Below are 18479 nucleotides of genomic sequence, written 5' to 3' on the forward strand. Positions count from 1 at the left end.
GTGAGGCAATACAGAATCCATCATCCAAATGAAAGATACTTTTCACAATAGCCTTTATTGCCTGCAGACTTACATGTATAGTCCTTTAAACAATTAACTGTTTAGAAAACGGTTGCTTTTCTCAACCCTTGAGCCAGTTATTCCACGCTGGTAAGACCCTTTCACAGAAATGTAACAAGGTGCATTTTATAGAAAACATCTAATTAAATCACCAATTTCATGCTTTTAAATTGTATCTACAAGTGCAAAACTGCAACACCCAAATGTTTTTAGTATCTAAGTCAGATATCCAAAGGTTAGCTACATAATCAGAAATGCGCACACCACTGTTCTGATAATAAAGGCACATTTTCCAATAACCAATTATAACAAGAAGTGCAGCATTACCTAAATTGGGTGTGTCATCTTCCCCTCGTGGGTCACAGGATGACACTTGGGGATGCGATGCCGTGCCTGCACTTGGCGATCCCAGGAGCACAGAGATGCACCAGACAGATCATGAAGGGGCTCATGCGTGGAAACCACACCATTTCCTGACAGAGTGAAGGAATCGCTGTGGATTCATCGAAAGGGAGGAGGGAATTAAGCTAATTCTCTTCACCTGCTGTGTTGTCAAATCTCCAAAACACTGACCAGATAACTTAGGTTTTATCCTTTGTCATAGGACAAAGATTAGAGAACTTGAAATTCGTTTTGTATTTCCACTCCTCAGGGACGTCCAAAAAGCCAGTTCTGTTCCAGTACGAAGTAGAAAGTGGTGAATTGGCAATACGCCAAGACATAGACCGTTACAGTAATTCTTTTTGTTTCACAAAAAGTTAATGGAAACAAAACAACTTTCAAATAATATTCATTTGTCAATATGTATAATTTGCTATCCAAATGCTTTTTAAAAAGTTATTATCTTATTATTACACATTAAATTTACATGGAGTTGTCTCCTAATCCTGGGATTTTAACACCAAATGTTTAATTCTGAATACAAAGAAACATTCACATACTTAATTTTACAATATTCTGGAACAACTTATATTCAAAAGTCAAATGAACAGAGAACATTCCACTTGCAACCAACACATAGTTGTTAACAAAATTAACCCCATTAATATTTAAAGATGGATTTATCCATTAATGCCTGTTTTAATTGCCACTTGATTTTGGTGGTTAGAAACTTTGGTTATGGTAAAAATGACCACGAGTGGGAATTCATCACCTCAAAGCTCGGGACCATAGCTCCCCGTGCGCGCGTCTTTCCATCTGCAGTATTTCAAGGTGAGACAATAAAAGAGTCACCTAAAATTGTATGAGATTTTATTCCTGGTGCTTTTTCAGCGAGAACCGTTTTTCCAGCCCTAGGGAAAGAACCTGTGTGTTTTTAGCCGGAGGGATTCATCAATTCAGAACATCTGTGACAGCCAGGAGGAGGAAAGAAGGGAGGCTGGGATCACCTCCCGCCCCTTCTAGCATCCCTACTGAGAGTGGCAACTCCAGCTGTCCCTCCCCATCCTGAGCCTTCCACGCTCTCCTCCACGCCACTAACACTCAGTATCTGACACCTGCAATGCGAAGCCTCCAGAGTCCCCAGACTGACCTGGGCACTCCGCTCTCGTTGGTTCTAGTTTACTTGGACACACGGGTACCTTAAGGCTTGTCACACTCCACACCTTTGTGTGTGTGTGTCTATTTCTTTCTAGGTTATAAACTCAGGCAGAGACCTCATACATTCACTTCTCTATCCCACGATTCCAGTACAGCGTTGGCCACATATTAACTAATGTGCAAATGAGCCCAAGAAGCTGGCCAGAAATCCCAAGAGACTGTGCCAAGTACATGCAGCTGCACCTGGGAATACACCAAAGCATGACATCACGAGCACAGCCTCCTCCACCACACCTTCCCTTTCTCCTCCTTCCCCGCTGGCCTCAGACAGCTATGCATGGCTGCATGAACAAAGGTCTAAATCTAGGCTTGTTTTAGCCTCCTCTTCCCTTCTTCTCATCTTTATTCTGCCTCCACCTTCGTCTTTCCATGTCTTCCCCTGCTGGCTTCTCTTTCGTTTCCCACAGTGGGTTCCCCCAACCCCTGTGGTCCTCATGTCCTGTTCTTGTTCCCTTTGTGCTGTATCCCACATTCTACAGCATCCAGGACCATCCTCCATGGCTGATGCCACAGCCTGCCAATTCCCAAATTCTTCATGTTTGTTTGACTTCCTAGCTAGTTGTAAAACCAAAGCCCAGGGAGGAGTCCCAAGGTGCACAGCACAGAGTCAGTCTGCATGTGTAGAGAGATGCAGATCCGTTTTTAATCAATGTAAGTATATGCATGTACGTATATACATATGCAACTCACATTCACAAATCCTGGTATAAAGTTGCAATTTTTCTGGCTGCTATAAAATGTGCCAGTTTTAAAACTGTGCATTTGTTGCTTGCAAACTTATAAATATGTATAAACCCCATTATAAATAAATTGTGGCTGGCAGATGGCATTTAAGCTGCCAGCAATGGTTGCATGGAGTTATAAATGCTTATTAATTCTCCACTTTTAAATTCACAGCACGGACCCTGGGATCTGTGACATGAAGTGGTGTGAAAACATAATTATAAATTAGAGGGGGGAAAGCCATCAATAAGAGACAGGTAAGGGCTGGAAACTCTCACTAGTGAGTGATTCTCAAAGTCAAGACTTCAGAGCAGCTGCACCAAGATCGCTTCGAGAATTTTTGAAATGCAAATTCTCGGGCCCCACTCCAGACCTAGGGAGCCAGGAGCTTGGCGGGGCCAGGGGGTGGGAGGGCCTGCCATCTTTGTCTGAACCAGCTCGCAGGGTGGTTCTGATGCCTGCCTTCCATCCGAGTCTGCTTGTCATGAGCGCCTGTCTCTCGGCCCAAGGACTTCCCCGGCTTGGGAGGCACGTACAGGTATGTGCAGGGCCAGTCAGAAACTGTTTCCAGAAACAGCCTTCCATAAGTGATAGACTTGGTGAATAAATACCCCAGCCGTCTCCCCGCTCTGCTGGGTTAACTCCGGGGTGTCAGCTCTGTCTCTCAGGGTTCCCCAGTGGGATTTGGCTCCAGTTGTGCACATGATGGTAACTTACTTGATAATGCATGTCTTCCTCGTCAGCTTCCTTCTCGCCCTACTCCTGGGATCTTCACTCAGATAAACTACATACCCTCAAGTCCTCTCTCAGGGTTTCCCTCTGGAGAAACCCCAACTAAGACAGAGGAAACAGAAACACTGCCTCTCCCGTCTGAATGACTCAGGCTTTTACGCATTTCGAGATGGAGCACAGATGTAGAACCCAGGAGGGAAGCACTGCGTGCCATTTCCATGGGGCGGGGGGTGAGCTTTACGCACAGGTCCAGGACTGTGAGTCCTGTGCTCTTTCCTAAGTTGATCCCCAGGCCCTTGCATGGCTCCAGTTTCCTCTTCTGAAAAGCGGGGCCCCCAGCTGGGCTGTCTTGCCGAGCTCCCTGCCCTGTGATCCTGTGTGGAGCTGACAGTTCTAGGTTGACACTATGTCCAGGAGTGGGTTTGTCCACTTCATCTGTCTTAGAGCCAACTTTGAAAGTTCCACGGGAGAACCTGAGTATTACTCTAAAACCACTGTCTGGGTCCTGCAATGACCTCTGCGATCTTTCCACAATCCTCCTACTCACTCCCAATACTACTGTCACCGTCCACAGAAAGGGATTTGTGGACAGCACGCAAAGTTGGGCCAGCAAGAGGGAACTGATGGGCACGTTGGGAATGCAGAATTTTAGAAAATCATTGCGCTTTACATGTTTCATGTATTTGTCAATCCCCAGCACTCCCTCAAGCTGGGAACATGTATAGCCCTGCGGTGTAGAGCACACCAAGGCTCAGAGAAATCCAGCAACCCGCCTGAGTCCATGCCGTTTTGGGTGTACCAGGGTGGAGGTATCTACTCGTGGCCAGCACTGCCCCTGCCCCAGGAACGCCTACAGTCCAAGACTTCTGCCCAGCTCAGCCCAACAGAAAAGAAATGTGTGACTGCCCTTCAGGTGGCAGCCAGTTTGGAGGAAATGAGGACCCAGACGTCCATCTTAAAGCATTGCTTATAGAAAGAAGCTACCCAAGTTTTGGATGCTACTGAAAAGGAAAGCTTTATTTCGGGAGCTGGGGCCACTTTCAGAATCCTAGCACCAGGCCTGGAGGCTGGGCTGGACACACATGTCCACTGTGCCCCCAGCACATGGGCCCTTTAGGATCCACCCTTCCCTGAGCCTGTCCTTCCTTTTAGGTTAGGCCTTTACCTATACACACGGCTTCTCATTTCCTTTCTTCATTAGAAATTTCCCACGACCTCCTCCTCCTCCAGGAGGCCCTAAAGAAGGCCATATATGGCCCAATCAGGCCTTTGTCCATTATCCCAACATTAGAGATGGCCTGACAAAATAGCCGCTCGCTCGTCAAGGCTGAGCGGACGCCCAGTCTTTGGGCGCTTCTGATATAAAAAGCAGCAACAGTGGTGTCTTAAGCACAGGATTTAAGATTGAGTCATTTGACTGCGGTGTTTTTCACCTCCCCACCTGATTCTCCAGTGAGCTACTCAGTGGCAGCCTTGGAGGTCAAGAATCAAAGCTGAGTTAAACCACAATGAGCACCCCCATGGGAGGCCCAGCCGGCCTCCGTGCGACAGAGATGTCATTTGAAGCACAGCTGATTCATTCGTGGGGTTAAGGGAGGTGGGTAGGGGTCTCTAGGGCCACTCAGTAAGGGCAGAGGGGCCGTTTTAGGACTGCTGGCCCCCACCTTGTACTCCCAGAAGACATAGAGTCTGGGGTTAAGTGTTGGGGGTGCCCATTGGAGGGGCAGCAGGGCCCAGGTGCACTCTGCAGGGCCACAGTGGCCCAGCACAGCAGCAGCAACTGTGCCCTAGAAGCCCGAGGCCCTGGAACGCAAGGTATAGTGCCGTTCCCACTGTGTTCACTGTTCAGCTTCCCTGCCCTGCCCAGGCAGAGATGTGGCCTGAGAAAGTGTGGGGAAGAGGGGCCCAGGCAAGACAGGGGGGAGGCTCCACTGCTTTTGCCTTGGAATCCTGAGCTCAAAGCACAGGCTGGCACACAGCAGGGCTCAGGAAATGCTGAGTGAGCAGGGCTCTGCAGCCAGATGATAACATGGCCTCCAGCAAGGTGTGGCACCAGCCCCAGCCTCAGTTTCCCCATGTGTCAGTGAGGCTCACAGGAATGGTCCAGCACACGGTGCTGGAGGGAAGAGTTGGGATAACTAACGTGCGCTCTAATCCGCTTTACAAATGGAAGCGAACAAAGATTAGAAAATCGCTGCCATCTGCTATGTCTGAAGCCTGCTCACTTCACTGGCACTATTCTAGTGTAACCAATATTCTAATCTGAGATTTAAAATGTATATTTTGAATTAATATTAAAAAGAAAAAATTTGACTCCAATACTTTGAATTTTTAAATTGATTCTCATGCAAAAAAAGTATTATATATATTTTCTATCACCATCGAACTAGACACTGACTTCACAGCAGGAGCTACTAAAGCTGCAGATTACCATTCAAGTCCCCCCAAGAGAAAAATAAAGTAAATCAAATGTTACAGCATTCATAGCTCCTAATTTGCATTTCCTACTTTGCTATTGTCCCTGGATGTTATAATAGCATTTTGACCTTTCACAAATGGGGAATGCACGAATGTTGAAAGAAGGTTATTTCGCACATTTTTCTATGTGGTGCACATGCACATACAGGTGGGTCAGAGCTGTGTGTGTCTCTCCAGGGCTCCCAGCCTCCCAGAGGACAGATGTGCAGGGCAGCTCTCAGAGCATCCAAGTCAACACTGTCTCGGGGCAGAAGCCGGATGCAGCTGCTGCCAGCATCCCCATGCAGCCCTCTGCTTCTAGATCACTAAGCAGAGTATCCACATCATGCCTGAAGCCAAAACCATTTCAGGAAACAGTAGCTCAGTCTACATTAGTGCCAGACTCTCCAGAGTGTCAATCCACTGCAGAACATTCTAGAACACTGACTTCACTGTCATCTCAAATTCATTGGCCCCTCAAAGGCAAAACCCCCCTAGAAAGCCATGTATGAAGGCTGGGGCCTGCCCTGACTCATCCTCACTGGTTAGCTCTAACCTATCCTTCCATCTGGCCACACGCACACCCCAAGGCAGAAATGGGGCTCACGCCATTGGCATTAGAACTTAGCAGTATTATTATCTGCCAGAGGTTTCAGACTCCTTGTAACTCTCCTTACAGGATCAGATTTATCACTATCCAACTCTAAACATGGTTAGGGTGTCTTTCTGTTCTGCTGACCTGTACCCTACAGGGTGCTGTACCCTGTTGGGGTCTCACCAGAACGAGAGCCAAGCTGCCAACGAGCAAATGGATCCATCTATTCTTTAAAGGGTATCTGTGAAAATCACAGGGCAGTCTCAGCCCAGATAGTATTTGAAAGCCCTAAACATTGCCAGTTTTCTAACACCAAATGACTCCTCAGGAAATGACAGTATTTTACCTGGAAGAAAGGGAGTCAAGACAAAGAGTGGGGGTGGGCACATGCTCTTCCCTGCAGCGACTGGGAAACCTTGTTGGGACAGCAGGCCTTTCCCCCATCCCTCATGCCAGAGGCAGAACCTCAAATGGATTCCAGTGACTCCTGGGTTTCTGGCACATGCAGCCCCAGAAGCCTCAATGCCTGAGTCTCCGGGACTGAGCTCTGGGATGGGTGCCTGCTCTTGCTGTCACACGGGCTTCTCCCCTATTGTATAAGGTGGGAGGGGGACTTTACTAGCAACTACCACAAGCAGCCTGTAGTCAACCACTGACTAGAGGGAGATACAAACCACGAACTTGCCCCGGCCACCCTTTTACAAATACCCATTTTAGCATTAGATGCACAAGAACAGGGAAGCACTCGTCAACCAAGATCTTGGTTGGTGAAGCTTATTTTGTGCCATTTTGGCATGAAATGAATTCCCAAGTACTCCTTGCACAACTGGGGTCAAGGGTGGCGGGGTCCAGTGCTCAGCAGGACCCGGAGGAGCTGGAGTGCCACCTGTTCTTTAGTGAAGCTGCAGTGAGTCGTCTGGTGCTGGACACCCCAGGCACGTGGAGTGCAGTGCAGGGAGCACAGGAGGTATCCTAGGGATGCCAAGGGAGGATGTCTGCTCCCACCAGCAAGCACAGTCATGCCTCAAAACAAGTATCTCATAGCTTTCAGTGCAGGGCTAGGCATGCTCTGAGCAGCACGCCTTGCAATTCCATCACAATTCTGTTCTTCTATTCCCCTCCAATTGTGCTTATTAGGTAAAACTGCAGGCTACACCTTCCTAGTGGCATTTCCCGGTGGAATGGGTCAGTTGAATTAAATTTTTGCCTGGACAACTACAGTCAAACTTACTTTTTTTTCATTAAAAACATACAGCACAGAACATTAGTCTTACATCTTTCTTAGTCTTAAAAAATATAAATATAGAGGGATACTTTGTACAGGATGTATAGGTATGTACACCTTTAATATGCATATGAGAAATTCAGAACCAAGTTTATGAAACTTGACCTTAAAGGAAGCCTTCCTTTTGAAGCTTTTGAAGAAGGCTCTGAGCCATAGGCAGCTGTCCCAATTCCTGCAGCCCCGATTCCAGTCCACTCCAGGTCCTCCTGACCTGGTGCACAGTGCTGGGAGCAGCGCTGGCTGGGTCACTGCTTCCTCTCCACTGGCTGCTGGAGGCACAGCTCACTCCCCGCAGAGACGATGGGCAGGCTGCTCTCTAGGTGGTGGTTGATGAGGTGGCTGATACTGTCAAAGACTCTGTCCTTCGTCCGGATCTATGAATGAAGCAAAGGAACGGTTAAGCATATCCCACAGGCAGTAAAAAGAGAACATGCTTTGCTCAGAATCAGCCAGACCATCTGAACTGGCCCAGAAGGAAAGGAGGAGGGGACAAGGGGCTTCCTCCACTTTAGAGATGCCATCTGCAAAGACCCTGGTCACTAGCAATGGCCAATCCATTTCATTGGTTGGGCTCACCTCCAAACTACCTGAGGACCTTTCAGTAACCATAAGCTCAGGCCCCTGGGACTGAGCTCTGGAATGTCTCAGCCCACTGTCCTATAGGCATGGCCTCCCCATCCTTCACCAACCAGGGCCACCTCACCTGTCTCTCCTGCTCCCTCCCTGGGAGGGAACCCTGCACTGGGCTCTGCAGTCTCCCATGACCCTCCCACCTCTAGGCCTTTGCATGGCCATCTCCCGGCCCAGAATGAGTCCCTTCCATCTGAGCCTGGCCCCACCTCAATGCCAGCACCTCCGGGCAGCCTTCCTTCCTCCCCAGGCATCCTGGGCACCCACCAGGGGCAAGCTCCACAGTTCCCCAGAGGAGCTCCTGTTGCCCCTGCAGTCCCCCACTGGAGAGTGAGCCAGGCTGGGTCAGAGGTACAGGCTCCATGTTCCTGGGCTTTCAATTCTACAGCCTGCCCATCAACTTTTAATGCCATGTTAGGGGAGAGGAAGTTGAACACTCTGCCCTGCTTGCTGGCCTGCACCGTGGTCCCTGGGGTCCATCAGCTGCCTCCACTCTGAGCCGGCACATTCACAGATATGGCTCACACTTGAAAAAGGTGGGGTGGGGCCTGTCAGGAGCTGTCTTTCGAGGAGTTCTGGACACAATGCCCTGGGACTTGCATGTTTGAGAAGTGGGAGATGGAGGCAGAAAGCAGCCACCTGGCTATGTCCATTCACCCTCACAGGCCACCCTCGCGATTACGCTCGAGGGTCAGTTGAATTCCCTGCTTCGCTCTCCAGCCTTAGTAGGGGTCTCCTCTCCATCAGTGTGTGCAGATGAATTTCCAGGAGCCCATCCTTTCATGGGACACCCAGCTCTCCTCATCCTCCTGCAGGGACTCCCAAGGCTATGTTCATTCTCCGGTTTTCCCCAATATTATCTTTTCCCCAAATTCTCATTGTCACTCCTGCTTCCACTAATGTGGCCACTCTTGCCTCTCCCCCTCCATCAACCTACCAAAGAAACATCAGCCTCTGGACTTTTAACCACCATCCCAAATCTATACTTCAGGTGTGCATATTGGAAGTCCCCACCCAAGGTGCTCTGAGAAGCTTATACCATCTGCTCATGGCTCTACCAACTAGCAGCTGAAGGAACAGAAGAACTTTGAAATTAGAGTGTTTTCCTCCTGCAGGAACCCTCGCCACCCATCTCTGTAAGCACCAGAGGGAGATCTCTCCGGACCAGAGGGTCTCCTGATTTTTGAGCACTAAGCCTCACTAAGGATGTAACCTGTTGGGCAAGTTCAGAAAGGAAGCTTTTGGCAAGACTTCCCAGCATCTTTCTACTGAAGTTGTTTAATTCTCTTGGGGCTCCTCAGCATTCCTGCCCCAGAAAGACCCCCTGAGTGACTCAAGCAGCATACTTATTTGGAAGCCGGGGGCACCCAGGAACTCGGCTTGAGACCAGTACTGGGGTGTTGCCTTAACATTGACTCCTTACTCTCATTCCTTAATGACTGACACGTAAGTTCTGAGCAAACTGGAATGGGTGAAGCATGGTTTAGGGCAGGGAAGTGTCTGAGACAATAGTCTCAACCTGGTCTCACCTCCAACCTCCTGAGGACCTTTTAGTAACCACAGTCCAGGCCCCAGGCCAGTTCCATAAGGAGCTCAGGGTGTGGCCTGGGCACCAAGTGTCTTAGGCTCCTCCAGTGATTCCAACATGCTGTCAAAGCTGAGAATCACCAGTTAGCATATTTCAGTATATAGGCTGGCCAACATAAACACATATATATGTATTTACTGACTAAGGAAATAGAGAGGCCAGTTCACTTCTTTGCCATAAATACTGAAGTCTGGCTCCTGCCCAAAGAACTTACAGCCAACAGAACTCTCTGTGTGGACCCACCTGTTATGCACTAGAAATGCTGATGGCTGATTAAAACCACTGGGCAGCCAAGACAAACTTAGACTCCAGACACACCTGCAAGGATTCTGCCACAGTGAAGACACATGGAATGTTAACCCCAGACAACTGGTTGAGGCTGTGCATAGTAAAGAGGAAATAAAAATCAAGATGAAAGCCTTCATTCTAGTCAGGCTACAGAAGAGACTAAAATATACATATACTAGAAATTTAGAAAAGTCTAAAATTAATCATCTAAGCTTCCACCTTAGGAAGCTAAAAAAGGAAGAACAAATTAATCTAAAGTAAGCAGGAGGAAAGAAATAATAGATAAAAATTAGGGCAGAAATCAATAAATTGAAAACAGCAAATCAGTAGAAAAAATAAATGAAACCAAAAGCTGGTTCTTTGAAAATATCAATACAATTGATAAACCTCTAGCCGGGCTAAGAAAAAAAGATGATAAAGCCCAAATTATCAATATAAGAAAGAAAAGAGGGGACCCCACAAGAGATCCCATGAACATTAAAAAGACAGTAAAGGAATACAGGAATAACAGAATTCAACCTTGTGGCCAGTTTATCAGGTTCTTATTTGCATTTGATTTACAATATTCCCACATATGATAGGTTTATTGGGATGTAAGCTCATCCTAGGTTGGGGGGCATCTGTATTATGGATGACTCTATGCTCATAAATTTGATAATCTAAATTTAAAAATTCCTTGAAAGGTACAACCTGCCAAAACTCACACAAGAAGAAATAAACAACTGGAATAGGCATATATATATTAAAGAAATTGAATCAATAATTAATAACCTTCCAAAACAAAAAACACAAGGCCTAGATGGGTTCACTGGTGAATTCTATCAAGCATTTAAGGAATAATTTATTTCAATTCCCTACAATCTTTCTCAGAAGATAGTCAGAGAACATACTTCCTCATTCTATGAAGTCAGCATTACCTTAATACCAAATCCAAAGACATTAAAAGAACTCTAACAGAACAGAGCCCTCAGAAATAATACCACACATCTACAGCCATCTGATCTTTGACAAATCTGACAAAAACAAGAAATGGGGAAAGGATTCCCTATTTAATAAATGGTGCTGGGAAAATTGGCTAGTCATAAGTAGAAAGCTGAAACTAGATCCTTTCCTTACTCCTTATACAAAAATTAATGCAAGATAGATTAGAGACTTAAATGTTAGACCTAAAACCATAAAAACCCTAGAAGAAAACCTAGGTAATACCATTCAGGACATAGGCATGGGCAAGGACTTCATGACTAAAACACCAAAAGCAATGGCAACAAAAACCAAAATTGACAAATGGGATCTAATTAAACTAAAGAACTTCTGCACAGCAAAAGAAACTACCATCAGAGTGAACAGGCAACCTACAGAATGGGAGAAAATTTTTGCAATCTACCCATCTGACAAAGGGCTAATATCCAGAACCTACAAAGAACTCAATCAAATTTACCAGAAAAAAACAAACAACCCCATCAAAAAGTGGGCAAAGGATATGAACAGACATTTCTCAAAAGAAGACATTCATACAGCCAACAGACACATGAAAAAATGCTCATCATCACTGGCCATCAGAGAAATGCAAATCAAAACTACAATGAGATACCATCTCACACCAGTTAGAATGGCGATCATTCAAAAGTCAGGAAACAACAGGTGCTGGAGAGGATGTGGAGAAATAGGAACACTTTTACACTGTTGGTGGGACTGTAAACTAGTTCAACCATTGTGGAAAACAGTGTGGCGATTCCTCAAGGATCTAGAACTAGAAATACCATTTGACCCAGCCATCCCATTACTGGGGATATACCCAAAGGATTATAAGTCATGCTGCTATAAAGACACATGCACACGTATGTTTACTGCGGCACTATTCACAATAGCAAAGACTTGGAATCAACCCAAATGTCCATGAGTGACAGACTGGATTAAGAAATGTGGCACATATACACCATGGAATACTATGCAACCATAAAAAAGGATGAGTTCGTGTCCTTTGTAGGGACATGGATGCAGCTGGAAACCATCATTCTCAGCAAACTATTGCAAGAACAGAAAACCAAACACTGCATGTTCTCACTTATAGGTAGGAATTGAACAATGAGATCACTTGGACACAGGAAGGGGAGCATCACACACCAGGTCCTATTGTGGGGAGCGGGGAGGGGGGAGGGATAGCATTAGGAGATATATGTAATGTAAATGACGAGTTAATGGGTGCAGCACACCAACATGGCACATGTATACATATGTAACAAACCTGCACGTTGTGCACACGTACCCTAGAACTTAAAGTATAATAAAAAAAAAGAACTCTATAGCACAATACCTCTCATGAACATAGATGCAAAAATGGTCAACAAATATTAACAAATTGAACTCAACAATGTATAAAAATAAGTATACACCACAACCAAGTGGAATTTATTTCAGGTATGCAAAGTTAGTCCAATATTCAGAAATCAATTACTTTTATCCATCATGTTAAAGAAGAAAAATCACATGATCATATCAATGGATGCAGACAAAGCATTTGACAAAATCCAACATCTCTTACCAAGAGATTTTTTTCTTTTTTTTTTTTTTAAAAAAAAAGGTCTTTTTTTTTTACAAACAAATGGAAATACATTCCATGCTCATGGATAGGAAGAATCGATATCGTGAAAATGGCCATACTGCCCAAACTAATTTATAGATTCAACTCTATCCCCATCAAGCTACTGCTGACTTTCTTCACAGAATTAGAAAAAACTACTTTAAATTTCATATTGAACCAAAAAAGAGCCCACATCACCGAGACAATTGTAAGCAAAAAGAACAAAGCTGGAGGCATCATACTACCTGACTTCAAATTATACTACAAGGCTACAGTAACCAAAACAGTATGGTACTGGTACCAAAACAGATATATAGACCAATGGAACAGAACAGAGGCATCATAAATAACACCACACATCTACAACCATCTGATCTTTGACAAACCTAACAAAAACATGCAATGGGGAAAGGATTCCCTGTTTAATAAATGGTGTTGGGAAAACTGGCTAGCCCTAAGCAGAAAACAGAAACTGGACCCCCTCCTTACACCTTATACAAAAATTAACTCAAGAAGGATTAAAGACTTAAATGAAAGACCTAAAACCATAAAAACCCTAGAAGAAAACCTAGGCAATACATTTAAGACATAGGCATGCACCAAGACTTCATGACTAAAACACCAAAAGCAATGGCAACAAAAGCCAAAATTGACAAATGGGATCTAATTAAACTAAAGAGCTTCTGCACAGCAAAAGAAACTATCATCAGAGTGAACAGGCAACCTACAGAATGGGAGAAGATTTTTACAATCTACCCATCTGACAAAGGGCTAATATCCAGAATCTACCAAAGAACTTAAACACATTTACAACAGAAAAATGACCCCATTAAAAAGTGGGCAAAGGATATGAACAGACACTTCTCAAAAGAAGACATTTATGCAGCCAACAAAGTATGAAAAGAAGCTCATCATCAGTGGTGATTAGAGAAATGCAAATCAAAACCACAATAAGACACCATATCACATCAGTTAGAATGGTGATCATTAAAAAGTCAGGAAACAACAGATGCTGGAGAGGATGTGGAGAAATAGGAACGCTTTTACACTGTTGGCAGGAGTGTAAATTAGTTCAACCATTGTGGAAGACAGTGTGGTGACTCCTCAAGGATCTAGAACCAGAAATACCATTTGACCCAGCAATCTCATTACTGGGTATATACCCAAAGGATTATAAATCATTCTACTAAAAAGACACATGCACATGTATGTTTATTGCAGCACTGTTCACAATAGCAAAGACTTGGAACCAACCCAAATGCCCATCAGTGATACACTGGATAAAGAAAATGTGGCACATATATACCATGGAATACTATGCAACCATAAAAAAGGATGAGTTCATGTCCTTTGCAGGGACATGGATGAAGCTGGAAATGGTCATTCTCAGCAAACTAACACAGGAACAGAAAACCAAACACCACATGTCCTCACTCATAAGTGGGAGTTGAACAATGAGAACATGTGGACACAGGGAGGGGAACATCACACACCAGGGCCTGTCAGAGGGTGGGGGGCTAGGGATAGCATTAGCAGAAATACCTAATGTAGATGACGGGTTGATGGGCGCAGCAAACCACCATGGCACGTGTATACCTATGTAACAAACCTGCAAGTTCTGCACAGGTATCCCAGAACTTAAACTGTAATTTTAAAAAGGGTCTTAAAACAAACAAACAAACAAAAAAAAAAAACTCTCGATAAAGTAGGTTTTTCTTTTCTTTTTTTTTTTAAGCCCTCTTGATAAAGTAGGAGAGGAAATTCCTCAACTTGATAAAGAATATCTATGGGTTGGGCATGGTGGCTCATACTTGTAATCCCAGCACTTTGGAAGGCCAAGGCAGGAGGATCACTTGAGGTCAGGAGTTCAAGACCAGCCTGGCCAACACAGTGTAACCCCATCTCTACTGAAAAAAATTCAAAAATTAGCCAGACGTCATGGTTGGTAACTATAATCCCAGCTACTCAGGAGGCTGAGGCAGGAGAATTGCTTGAACCCAGGAGATGGAGGCTGCAGTCAATTGAGATCACGCCACTGCACTCCAGCCTGGGCAACAGAGCAAGACTCTGTCTCAGAAAAAAAAAAAAAAAAAAAAGAATATCTGCAAAAAAACCCTACAGCTAACATTATATCTGATACTGAGAAACTCAAAGATCAAGAACAAGACAAGGATATTCCCTCTCACTACTCCATTTCAATATTGTACTGGAAGTTCTAATATTCCAAAGAAAACCTATAGAATTTATTTTCTGATTTCATCTTTGTAAACCATTATTGCTAAAACGTGTTGCCATTTTTAGGTAGAAATATCCAAGGTTTCACAGCAGCTTAATTAAAATATGCCTCTTCTCTAGGCTGGGGGAAGAAGTGCACACTTGACTTTGTGTGGCCTGTGGTCAGAAGGCATCACCTACAGTGTCCAAAAGTAAGACAGTAAGACAGAAAAGAAAAAAAAAGGTATACTGATTGGGAAGGAAGAAATGAAACTACCTTTGTTCACAGATGGCATGATTGTCTAGAAGAAAATCTGAAAAAAAAAATCAAAAGAACCTCCTTGAACTAAATGTGATTATAGTAAGGTTGCAGGATATAAGGTAAATATACAAAAGTCAATCACTTTCCTGTATATCAGCAATGAACACATGGAATTTAAAATTTTAAACGCAATACCATTTACATTGGCACCCCTGAAAATGAAATAGGTATAAATCTAACAAAATGCCTATGAGATCTATATGAGGAAAACTACAAAAGTCCGATAAAAGAAATCAAAGAACGAAATAAATGAAGAGGTATTTCATATTTATGGATAGGAATCCTCAATATTGTCAAGATGTCAGTTCTTTACAATATTTATTAAATAATATCAAATAAAGTCTATTTAAAAACCAAAAGAATAAATGAATATTCAGTTTGAGAGCACTGGGTGGGACTCGGTTTTCAGGGAGAGAAGCTGGAGGAGGTGAGGTTTTGCAAAGAAACAAAAGCAACATCTCCTACTCCTAAAACAAGAGCACTTTGGAGCCTCTGGAATGATTCATAGTAAGGAATTTCTTCTTGATTTGATTTTTGTAGACTGTTCCTGTTAAAAATGTGTATCGTTTTTAGGTAGAGATCCCCAAGGTTTCACAGCAGCTTAATTAAAACATATTTCTTCCCTAGGCTAGGGCAGAAATGCACACTCAGCTCTGTGTGGCCTGTGGTCAGCAGGAATCACCCCCAGTGTCCAAAAGTAAGGAGAATGGGGGTCAGGTTAAGGGGTGAAAGATGGAGAGGTGACACGGGGTTGGAAGGTGGAAGATAGGAATGGTGGGGGTGAGAGGTGAGGGTGGAGGGTGAGAAGCAGCAGGGCAAGGAGGTGGGGTGCCAGTTGTGGGGCAGGCTCCTTTGTCCCATATTTTGGGTGTGGGGACCTCTGTGGTCTGTGGACAACAGCAGGTCTGGCTTGTCCTTTTCATCCTTCCCTCTGGGCCTCCCTCAGGACTCCCTAGATGTTTGGTAGGAAGGTGAGGACTCCTCCTCTGGCTGTGACCTATGTCCAAGTCAAAGCAGGAGAAAACACGGATAGTTTCTGGTGCCAGGCTCTAGGGGGACACTAAACTATCACCAGCAACAAAATGAGACAGATAAATCATCCTTAAAGAAGGCCTTGCAGGGGCTGGCACAAAACTGCCCTCACGTACAGTAGGCGATGCAGGCCCAGGAGGAGAGCAAAGTGGGCAGGCCGACCTCAGGACATGGGTGCTGTGAGTGGAATGTACAGGAGTGGGGCAGGGGACACAGGTGAGTCCCCCCATCAACTCTGCATGTCTCCTCCATCAGCAGTGACTAAGCTGGGCACAAATGTCTGTTTGCAGGATTGTGTGTCTGGGTGGAGCTCTGCCACTGGGTGCTGTACCTTGGTGATCCTCCAAAGTTCCCAGTGGTGGAAGGATGCAGGGGAGAGCCTTCTGCCTATGGTGGCACACATGGGCCTCATGAGGACACTCAGGGCTTGGGAAGGTGCCCAGGGGAGCGGTAGGGATCTGCCGAGCTGCAGCCCCAGTTTGACCTCACAGGGACATTTCGCACTGAGCTTCAGTGCCCACACAGGAGATGCCCACCAGTTGCACCAGCCTTCTGGAACAATAATATTCTAGCAGAATCAGGTTTGTAGCTTTTGTTCTCATTGTATGGAAAGTCCACTCGTTGTTAGTATTGACTATCACTGCCAATTCCACCTTAACAATGATTTTTCAGGAGCTCTGCAGCTGGATAGAGGGGTAGTCTCCTCCTGCCCCAGGGAAAAGCCCAGGCTACCTTGGGAACTGTGCCATCTCCATGAGACCTCCAGGACAGAATTTGATGAATCACTGCTCAAGAAACCACAAAGAAGTCTTCACTCAGCTGCCAGAGTAGGGAGGCCAACACCACCGCACTCGACGTCCCCACAGCCATGACCTCAGTGACCAAAGACAGCACCAGATCTGCTCACAGAGTGGAGGGCCTAGGCCCAGGTCACCTCTGGGAAAGCATAGCTGTCCCACAAAACTAACCCGAAATCCATGTAAAAACCCACAAACCAGAAGCAAAGCAGGCAGAGAGAAGGAAGTACTGTAGGAAGCTGAGCAGTGGCTCTCCTTGAACCCTGCCTGCATGCCGGGGCTCACCTGCCTTGGGCCATCCCAGGTGAGGCTCCCCTGTCCTGCACCAGGTGGAAACTGAGTGCTTCCAGCACCCCTTGGGGCCAGTAGAACACAGTGCTAGGAATCTGAATCTTGAGAGCTGGAGGGCTCCTTCCACATTGCCTGACGTTGCCCTCTAAGACATTTCTTTCCTAGCCATGGAACAACTCTGTCACACAGAGCCCTACCTGGATGCCCAGCATACATGACTTGGGAATAAAATGGGAGGAGGCCGGCCCTGGAGCACTCTCAGGACCCTGCCTGCCCCTGCGGGCTTCCAGAGCAAGACTACAGGGTGGTCTTTCCCACTCAGAACTTCCACTGTGTGGGTAAGTCACACGACTTGCCCGAGCCAGAGGTGACTGAATGGGCTGCGTAATTTCCATATTTCCTTTGTAGTGAACAAAGGCATGACGTCAATGAGAGAAGTCAGCTGGTCCTCCAGCAAACAGAACAGAGGCCTCAGCTCATTTTGCTGAGCAGGGAACTCCACCCCACCCTACACCCCAGCAGGGTTGGACCACCATCTCAGCCAAGACCCAGGGCAGGAACCTGAAGAGCCTCAGGCAGCACTTAAACACTTTAACTGTCCCCTCGGGGCTCCAGGAGCCTAGAAGGAGATGCAAGGACCCTACAGTGGGGAAAGCTCAGACTGCCCACTTCCTTCTCCAAAGCCTGCTCCACCAGTCTGGCCACCGTCACCTGTGGCTTTGAGGCAGGATAGGTAGTCAAGGAAGTAACCATGTTTTTGGGACCTGGCAACCGTGGGATGTACAGTCAACACAGTAAGCCTCAGCATTCACACTGTAGTCCAGCTAATTCAAGCACAGCTATCTTCAGTAGGGCATCTCCCCCTCTAGAGAGCACTGCGCACTTTACTTGTGCTCAGACTGACCCTTTGCTCATTATAACAGCAAAAACACATCCCTGGGTGGAGATTTACGATGCTAATGAGATGTGACTTATGAACAAGCATGTTCAGCTACTACGCATGTGCCCCCAGAGGACCACCCAGAACATGCTTATAGCAACACCTCCTTATGAATAATCATGAAAGGCGCCCATAAAGGGAGTGTCCCTAGTGCCCGTCTTTGCTGTCTCATCCTTACCCTGCAGCCTGCCCTGAATTATCTCTGTCAGGGTGTACTATCTATTCTGCACCTAACTTTCAAAATTTTCTTTCTCCTTTGTAATAAATTGCACTGTTTTGCATCTCCCTTGCTGTGTCTCTCTTGCTTAAATTCTTCTAAATCAAGAAGATAAGAACTGAGGTCTC

General features: G+C 45.7%; 2 protein-coding genes across 3 annotated transcripts in view; one reads left to right on the forward strand and one right to left on the reverse strand.

Annotated features, from left to right (window-relative positions):
• Positions 1-38: 38 nt before the first annotated feature.
• Positions 39-18479, reverse strand: part of SHC3 (SHC adaptor protein 3) — a 173815-nt gene continuing 155374 nt past the window's right edge. The window contains exon 13 of one of the 2 annotated variants that reach the window (XM_077964975.1): positions 39-7825. In XM_077964975.1, the coding sequence (XP_077821101.1) occupies positions 7697-7825 (129 nt within the window). In that variant the 3' untranslated portion in view covers positions 39-7696. 2 annotated transcript variants of the gene reach the window in all.
• Positions 1783-2512, forward strand: LOC144334750 (uncharacterized). Its single transcript, XM_077966329.1, is given in 1 exon segment — positions 1783-2512. A coding segment is annotated over 1 exon segment (660 nt). The 3' UTR covers positions 2443-2512.

This window comes from Macaca mulatta, chromosome 15 (assembly GCF_049350105.2).
Source record: "Macaca mulatta isolate MMU2019108-1 chromosome 15, T2T-MMU8v2.0, whole genome shotgun sequence".
In the NCBI taxonomy this organism is placed as follows: domain Eukaryota; kingdom Metazoa; phylum Chordata; class Mammalia; order Primates; family Cercopithecidae; genus Macaca; species Macaca mulatta.